The sequence below is a fragment of the Hippichthys cyanospilos genome, chromosome 10 (genome assembly GCF_059441005.1).
Source record: "Hippichthys cyanospilos isolate Australia breed blue-spotted pipefish chromosome 10, RoL_Hcya_1.0, whole genome shotgun sequence".
In the NCBI taxonomy this organism is placed as follows: Eukaryota; Metazoa; Chordata; class Actinopteri; order Syngnathiformes; family Syngnathidae; genus Hippichthys; species Hippichthys cyanospilos.
The window spans coordinates 5192998-5202500 of record NC_142378.1 but is presented as its reverse complement, the minus strand read 5'-3'; the positions used below and the strand labels follow the sequence as shown (position 1 = coordinate 5202500).

General features: G+C 45.5%; 1 protein-coding gene across 1 annotated transcript in view; it reads right to left on the bottom strand.

Annotated features, from left to right (window-relative positions):
• Positions 1–2205: 2205 nt before the first annotated feature.
• lmo4b (LIM domain only 4b) overlaps positions 2206–9503 on the bottom strand; it is a 30362-nt gene continuing 23064 nt past the window's right edge. The window contains exons 5-7 of the mRNA XM_088426338.1: positions 6159–6255; positions 5202–5357; positions 2206–2775 (exon numbers count right to left, since the gene is read on the bottom strand). Coding sequence (XP_088282464.1) covers positions 2767–2775; positions 5202–5357; positions 6159–6255 — 262 coding nt within the window. The 3' untranslated portion in view covers positions 2206–2766. The remainder of the gene's footprint in view (positions 2776–5201; positions 5358–6158; positions 6256–9503) is intronic.

Sequence of the window (9503 nt, the reverse complement as noted above, 5' to 3'; positions counted from 1 at the left end):
TTTGTTTATGTTGGGAGTTTTGTTTCAAAGCAAATAAATATTTAAAGATCAATTGGATTCACCCATTATCCACCTCAAAATTCTTGGATGGTATCGGAAGAGGACTAGCAGCAGATTCTCAGAGTCGGGTGATTAGGATTAAAAAAAATGCGATCAGGAAACACCTTTAGTATTTTACTGTGTAGTTTTGGGGCTCCGTGATAGCCCAATATCAAAAGATATTCCCATTGTGCGCAAACAGACTTACCCAAGACGTCATGAGATTAGCATGTATGAGCGGTTAGCATATTTGGCCAAAAGTCGCAGATGTCAAACCAAATCTTCTCCCTGTTTGAACGATTACATCCAATAAGAAAAAACAATGTTTCTAGGTGATGCTTTCCAGTGGGGCCAATTCAAAGAAGGACCCGAATGATAAAGTGCCGCCATCTTACCACGTTTTCTGAATGAAGGCGTTCCACCCGCACAGGTTGCGTCAATCTTGACCCGCGGGACATTTGGGCCCAAGACACTAAGGAACTGTTTGAATTTGCGGGAAAATACCAAAATAAGTCTCCCGTCACTTTGCAAGTCATCGGACGGCGCATTTGAAGTGCGCTTACCGTTTGTCAGGATGCTCTGAACTGATTCACTTCTTGACCCGTGGGCCATTTTTTGCAGCGGCTTTACCGGACACCTTGGAACTTGTTTTTTTTTTTTTTTTTTAATACAAGTCCGACTTGAATGAGGAACCCTTGCGTGTGATTTTTTGGGGGATTTTGATCAAAAAGCAGCTCTTATGAAAGCTTCACTCATTTTGACCCATGGGCCATTTTGATGACATTGAAAGCGCGCGTCATGGACTGGTAAAACGCCGACCTTTCACTGAGAGCGAGGACGGTAAGAGCGTTCGGCGCGTTGCGAGCGCTTAGCGCGTGTCAAGCGGCGTGTGGCAAGTGCTCTTAGCGCGTGTGGAGCGGCGGCGCACTTGGCATGGAGGGCCGGTCCCGCGCGAGCGGCAGATAAGCGTCAGCCCCATTAGCGAGGGGCGCGCCTCCTTCAGACCCATTAGGTCCTGCGAGGACTTCAAACAGCAATTTCTTGTGCAAATAGGACGTTCAATTTGCGGCTGCCAAGCGTCGAAGAAAAAAGCGCGAGCGGCAGAAAAACGCCGTCCTCTCGCTCTAATTGAATTTTCAAAGGGACGTTTTCCAGCATTCGCGTCGGTCCGGCCGGGTGATGAATGGCCAAGACCATGGTGTGTTTATCCGTTTTCGCCCGGGTCCTTAAAACAGACGGGAAAATGGCCAAAGAGCACCGACCGTCTCTGCATGGTTATTCGTCCAAAGCGAAGTTTGACGCCGGGCACTCACATTTTGAAAAGGTGACGCTTAAATTTGCTCCGATTGTGCTGCTTCCGCGCAAAAATGCTCACCTTCCTGTTCAAAAATGGAAAAGGGTGTGGCATTCAATGGATGGGTGGAGCCAAACATTTGAGACTCCACCCACTGGAAATTTGACTGGTCTTTAAAGTCTAATATTTATGTGAGACGTCACAAGATGGCGCTTGATTAAAAGGTGCCAAGAAAATAAAATAAAAAGGAACAAGGCACTTAGACCGTGTGGGTGGAGCCTAACAGTTGAGTCCACACACTGAAAATCTGACTCCTCCTACTGGTCAAAAGTCTAATAATATTATTGTAAGATATCAAAAAAAAGTGTGATCTCACAAGAGAGCACTTGAGTATAAAGCTGCCAGAAAACAAACAAAAAAAGTAACAAGGCAGTAAAACTGTGGGGGGAGTTAAACCTTTGACTCCACCCACAGAAAATCAGACTCCTCCCACTGGTCAATTCTGAGGGAATAAAAGGTCGCAAAGCCACGGGAGCAGGTCCAGAATATTTGGGAGCCCCGAAAACTGTTCTTTAAAGCTTAATAATATTTACAGTGTTTAGGTCCTGTAAAAAAATAAAAAAATAACTGTCACAAGACAGCACTTCATTAAAAGGTGCCAGAAAACAAAACAAAAACACAAGAACAAGGCACTTAAGACTGTGTGGGTGGAGTCAAACATTTGGCTCCACCCATGCATTGAGCCACGCCTCTTATTCTGAGTCCTCTGAACTTTTTTCCCGCGTCCTCCGGCAATCACGTGCACCAATTTTGTGCGGTTTTTTTTTTCAGTCATACAAGTTTGTGTTGGGGGGAAGAAAGCCGCCTCAAAATACAGTAAACGTCCATATTTTTCTTTTATTAATTAAATACACCATAGTGGAGCAAACGTCTCGGAAAATATCACAATAAAATTCCTCTCTTTTGTCGGGCATTTAAAAGTCGGGGGACTCGACACCACTGAACCACTTACAGGGAGAACGGCTTGTTTTTTTTCGGGGGGAGTGGTGGAACGACAACGTTAACATGCATACTGTACATACAAATACACCGATTGTGTGTGTGTAATCGTGTGGCCATTGTTTTGACACAACGGCTAAGAAAAAAAAATAAATCCCGCCACAACATCAAAACGATATCATGTCGCTTCAATAGAAAATACGACGCCGTTGGAATTTAGGAAAAAAAAAACAAAAAAAAACAGTCACTATCTCTCTGGAGAGTCTCTGTTTGGATGTCCCGCCTCGTTAAGTGCAAGCTTCCCGTCCGGGTTTGGGGAGAGTCCGGGGAAAGAAAGAAAAAAAAAAAAAAAGGTCCACAAAATGTCTGTGGTGAAGATGAGCGTGGGGGCTAAAACGAAGGCACACGTCCCTGCTTTCCCGCATGGCGTCCGTTTAACACACCTGAATAAAGGAAAAGAGGGGAGTCAGTCAAGTTTTTCCCAAAATATTCAAAAGCTAGCCACGATTAGCATTAGCCGGCTAGCTCAGACAACAGAAGCAAACCTCAAATTAGCACGGGCATATGCGCCAGTAGAAATATTTCTTAGACATTATTAGCTTTCGACAGCTACAAAAGAAAAAGTCTATTTAGCTTTAGCATGCTAATATAGACATAGCTTTACATACGGAGATAGCATCTTCCAACTAAGACAAAAACCCTAACTCGAACTCTGGGAACAAGAAATGCTGTCCCCCCGCAAATTTTTACAAGTTGAGGACAACCCACAAATTTGATTCAACAAATTCAGTTTAATGTTTAATTGAATCAATTATAGTCATTGATCTAAACCCATTCAATGCCAGAGACGTATTTTCACGTTTAAGAGTCCAGACAGTCAGTCTGGTATTGATTTAATACTTAAGTATCTGGAAATAAATGTCCGTAATGTACTTGCGTATCAATTTAATACTTGAATACATTTAATGTCCGGACCCTTAGTCTCTTGTTTTGTTGAGCTTCCCTTTAGCGCAGCGCCATCTAGTGGACGCATAACGCAACCCCAGCCACTACTGTAGCTTCTATTCTATGCGTCTTACAATGCGGTGCGCCTTATGTACAAAAACTGTTTTACAACTGGTCATTCGTTGATTGTGCGCCCGGTAATCTGGTGCGCCTTGGCGTTAGCGCAAACACCGTACCATACGCTTTATCTTTGTTTTTAAAACACACTTCCTGTTACGATTGGCGCAAAAACGGCTTGCGTTCAGTTTAGTCAGACGTATAACCACGTCCCCAGTTAGCATTAGCTAGCTAGTATGCTCTCAATTCTCCCATAATTCCTTCCGCCTGCTGAATTTCTCCCTGTGGCCAGTAGGGGCGGCGGTACCGGAGTCCAAGCGTTGCGGTCTCTGTGTTTATTTAATAACTGCGTGTGTATCGGCTATGCGCGCTATAATTAAAGCGGCGCGGCCAATATCCAGCAGCATGGTGCACTTTAGCATCAATAATGCAGCACATTTCACTACAATGGATGCGGAGCGCATCAATAAGCAACGAGGCCCCGCTGTTTACCACGACTTAAACAGACGTCCACAATTAAGCGCCGGAGCACTTTCAATCGGCCGGCCCCTGAAAAGGCCGGCGCGTCGGCGAGGATTTAGAGGCGCGCCGCTACCTCCGCCGCTCTCAAGCACTCAAGGTGAAAGCACAATGCAATTTCTCTTCCTGGCCGACGTGATTACATCTGCCGCGGGCGTAATGAGGAACCGGTGCGTCCTTCGTGTATGATTAGGCTTCTGTTTTGCTTTCAAATGGCAGAGCACAGATCACGTCACGCCGCCCCCGAGCTACGGATCTTAGCCTAGGTGAGTAGCGGGGGAAAATAAATGGTAAAAGACGCTCATTAGCGTGTTATTCACCCGCTATCGGATGGAAATTTAGCACGGCCGACACTTAACATTCTTAACATTAAAACGCCCAGCTTCCTGTTCGGTTTTGGACATGACTCCAGATTTTTGGGGGGATGTCATGTTACAGTAAAACAAGTAAAGCAAATTTGATGTAACCCGATTCCCAAATATAGGAAGAATCTGCGTATAGGACGCGTGCTAAATTTGAGGGTAAATTTCAGGTATTTTCTAGGTTACCGTGTTACCAACAGTGTAAAAACTGTAGCAAAACAGAATCCATCTCCTGTCTGTAAACTTTTCAAACACCCGACATTGCACAGCACCCGCGTTCCACCAAGTAAATGTTTTTCAATGAAATGTTTTCATTTCTCCAAAAGGTATAGAAAAAACTACAAAAGATGCATTTATTTCCCCCCTTTTTTCCCAGGAGATGAAAACAGAGGTGGAATTGTTGCTTCATATCAAAATGTTTGGCTTCCTGTTCATTTGGCTACTGGAGAGTTTTTATTTGTCAGCCTTGTTACGAAGGACGTCCATCACCTTTTATGTAGATGGAAGAAACTGGTGATAAGGTGGGATATTTATTTTTTTTTTACAGGAGACGCAAAACAATGTGGAATAGCTGCTTCTGATCCACTTCCTGTTCAATTTGGTATAAGGTTCCTAGCAACATTTTGGCCCGTCTTATGCTAGATTTGTCCACCCATCTTTTTTGCCCCGTAACATACTGTGCGGTGCGAAACTATGAGTGTGGAACTGGTGGTTTGAAATCAAAATGGCCGCCTTTTCCTGCTATTTCAGGCATGGATCATTTCAGGGTTCTTCATTCACTATGCACTAAAACTGGTACCAAGAGTACCCCAACAAAGTGAAAAAAGTAATCAACTGAAGCTGGAAAAAGCCAGGTGTCGCTAACAAAAAGGTGACTCGAAAACACTGGCCCGCATTTGATGAGGGCAGCCGCTTTGAAAGCTCACCTTCTGGTCCGGCAGTAGCGGGTTGGTCTGCAGCGAGCTCAAATGGCCGTTGATGAGCGCCGTGGGTCGGTCGTGCTCGCAGAACAGACTGCCGTTGACGTAGTGGAAGCGGTCACCCGGGACCAGCCGGTTCCGGCAGGTGGAGCATGTGAAACACTGGAGGGAGCAAATTTAACACAAAAATAAAAAAAGGGGGTCCTGATGCCTTGAAGCAAGGGGGGGGGGGGGGGGGGGGGAAACATGGCCACCTCATACTAATGACCTTCAATTGGGGAAGCGCTAATGAGGCTCATGAGGGGATTCCAACTTAAACGGGTCACCTTCACGCAGCGGTTTTGACTTCCACAGCTCCACAAACTCTTTGGACTATTAATAGATGACATCATTGGCACAGAAATGCCCCAAACTTTTGTTAATAAAGCCGGTAAATAGTGCAGCTGATAAGAACTGCAAATAAGTCTGAGCCAGTAATCCCTACAAAATTACAGCTGCGGTACAATTTTTCTATTCAAGTGAATTTCTTTATTTTGTGTTTAGTAAATGTGTCCAAAAAGGTATCAGACTGGATGCCATTTGCAGCGGTACATGCATTTTACTTCAGTGATTCTTAAATGGGGGTTGGAGAAGATACTTCCGTCATGGCGTAGGAACTGCACTTTTTTACCAATGAAGAGCAAAACAATTGGAACATGTAGTAACTTCTTCCTAAATTATTGTCATCGTAACTCCTTCCGCGTAAAAAGTGCACCTTCAATGAATGGCCTATTTTAAAATTGTTTTAATATATAACGTGTGGAGCTTGAGATGCTTTGTGGTTGGTCTACAGATTCCAAAAGCCTTTTCTTACGTATGGCTTGTTGGAAACGTGGCTTTGAGCATTGTAAATCCTTCTCATGTATCAGACGCTAAGCTAACACGTTAGGCTTTCAAGGCGATGGACATTAACGGAGCTCTTACCTTGAGATGGTAGACGTTGCCCTGTGCCCTCATGACCAGCTCGCTGGCGGGGATGGACTGGCCGCATGCGCTGCAAGCACCGCTGTTGCCAAATAATCTGATGGAAGGGAAAAAAAAAAAGTGGGGGCATTAATCTCACTGTCAGCTGTTCGCAGTCGGGTAGCAAAAATCAGGAGGGTCAAAAGTCAAAAACACCTGCAGCCCATCCAGGTAGAAAGAAGAGGTTGCTTGTATGATTTTAGTAGTCCCATTCTTCTCCTAAAATGATATCATCACTTCTTACTCACATTCACTTATGTAAAAATCAGATGGCACAGCGAGGTGGTAAAGTAAGAACTTTTTGGATTTTTCAAGACTGTCGCTGGCAGTCGCTAAATGACCGCAAGACTAAATCCCGACATTTCCATCATCGTGCCAGTCGGAAACGTAGTGGCCGCAGCCCATTCGGGGGAAAGCATCCCGAAAGACCGTCAAGGACCCCGTACCCGCACCGTAAGAATCCTACCGTCTCATCACAATGGCACGCTAGTGTTAACGGACTGACTTCCAACTCTGCAGCCCGCCCGGGCGGCATTTACGAGACCGCGCTTCATTTGGAATGCCGTCTTTTCTCATCATCACCACACAATCATAAAATACGATGCCCTCACCGCCTAACAAAGCATTGGAAAACACTGTCCATTTTGGACATATTGAAAAGTCGATGTTTTTTAGTCATGCATTTTCCCCGATTTTTGCATTCATCCTTTCAACGACAACTCGCGACTTGGGTGCGATCGAAATTTTTGTGTTGACACACCCAAACCACGGGGCGGCGCTAGAGGCCAGCGTATGACATTTGCAGGCCTTTCACTGACTTCCACGATTGGCTTAGCCTGGATTGCCATCATGCAAAAGTCATAATACTCTGATTATGACGTAATAAATATTCCTATCGTCATAAATATATAAATATACAGTGCAGTTACTCTTGCTATTATCACATTTTTAACAATTGTATATAAGTATAAAAAATTATACATTTATTTATATTTGACGATGTTATGAGCCTTTCAAAGTCAGCCCATGTCAGGTGATATTAATGCCGATAATAATAATACGATACTAATGCATCAGCCCATGAGCCTCTGCGGCCCATCCGGTCTTGACGAGGGTCAAAGACGCTCCGTCATGACCTCGTTTCAATTAGAACGCCGCCATTTCTCACCATCACCACACCGACATCAAATACGTTGTCCTCGCGACCTAACAAGGCACGGGAACGGGAGGCTCCGCGGCCCGTCTCGGCGGTGGCAAACATTAAGAATATCAACGACGCTCAGTCACTACGGCGATTGGACCGGAGAGCTGCCATTTCTCATCGTGACGACGCCGGAGCGCAAAAATGTGTTTTTCCCTACGAGCTAATAACGCATCGCAGCGGGGACGTCTGCGCCCCGTCCAGCCGGGCGCAGCCATTAGGAGCGTTGAGAGCGCTCTGTCATTGCCGTGTTTCCATTAGAAAGCTGTAGCTAGTGGGCTTGATATATCATGTGCACGGGTTTAACCTTTTCAATCACGGTGTCAACACTTTAGATTTGCTTCTACTCATCTCTTTTGCCCCCCTCCAATCCATCCTCCATGCCCCCCCCCCCCCCCCTCCTCGATAATGAAATGCTTGCTGCGGCTTCCTTTCTATCTTCCTTCTGAGTCCACAATTTAGATTACTTCATCTCAGCGAGCAGCAAACTGAATGAAATTTCGATTTGAGCAGAAAGTAATTTACTGGGATCTGGAGCCATTTGTCATCATATCTCAGCGGGTGTTTGCTCTATCGCGCCACTTTTCCTAAGCAATCAAATAAGAGCGCGGCATCTGACATGCTTCGACGGGAAGGGCGGGAAAAAAGAAAAGGGGGTGAGCTGGGTGAAAGCGGGGACAGAGGGGATCAGATTAAGTTGTTTGGCGTAAACACCGCGGAATTTGGACAAATTCAGACATATTGAAGGGCTTTTTACGTGCAAATAATGAGCTAAATCGAGGTTCCGCAACCCGTCCAAACAGCGGGGGGAGAAAAAAGGGAAAGCTGGCGCTACGGTGGCGGGGGTGCTCGTCCGCTTTCAATAAGACGATAGCAAATTTAGTCTCGGCGCGATTTGGAAAGGCTCCATCAAAACTCAATTCCGCAAACTAATTAACTGGAGGCTGATGGTGACAACGGTGCCAGCTCGCCGCTTTCACTGGGACAAACGTGACGCAGACGCGTCGGGCCTGGCGGCCCCCCCCCCCGGCTTGCGCCCTACAACAACAACCACTCCGGCACCTTTTGTGCGCTCGCATTCAGATGGAGAAAAAGAGAAATGAAAAAAAGAGGTCACTGTCACTTTAAAGACAACAAGACGGAGTATGGACATAGGGCAGCACAATAAATCGAAGCAATTTGACTAATTTCACAGAAAAAAATCTTCGTTCTTTGTTTTCTGGCGCCGCCCCTGGCCGCTGTTGAGATCACATTTTGTAGTGAGGAAAGACGGAGTGGCTTCAGGAGAGCCGTCACTGTCGGTGACACGCACGTTGTTCTGTCTCTCTGTGAAATCTGGCCCACGAGTGTCTGTAAATTGTACTTTCTTTTGAGGGTACATCTTTGGAAAAAAGCTCAAGAAGTTTTTTCTCAGCTACCGTAGACCAGGGATCTCTAACGGCTGGTCCGCGGCACAGTACCGATCTGTGGATCAACTGGTACTGGGCCGCACCCGAAATAATGTTTTGAAACTGATTTAGTTGAACAGCTCGTTCATTTGTGCTTTTGGCCTGAGCTTTGTTTTTTTTTTTGTTTTTTGGCGCCACCTCTGGCCGCTGTTATATTACATTTTGCAGTGAGGAAGGATGGTGTGGTTTCAATTGAGAGCGGTCGGTGACACACACGTTGTTAAATGGCCCCATTTAGTCACCAAAATCAACCTGTATTTAACCGTTTAAGGAGGCGGCCACTTTGCCACATCCCCTCGACTGAAAATGACATCGCACTTGCTCGGGGCTCGGGTAATGACCAATCAGGGATCAGCTGTTTTCAGAGTTTGATCATGTGCTGATTTTTAGCCAAGAGCAAATGGCAAAATGGCCACCCCCTGAGAAGACCGGAGATCACCTTGGTGCTCTCTCCCTCTTTTGTTTTTGACTCAGTCATGCCTTTTCTGTAGTCTCCTATGATTGATAAGTCTCACAAAAGTAATTGATTATTACTTTGATTTTATTACTTGATTACTATAAAAGTATAAAACCTTATACATTTAAAGTCTATGTTATAGACCAGCGGTGTCAAACTAAAGGCCCGGGGGCCAGATCCGGCCAGCCGCATCATTTTAC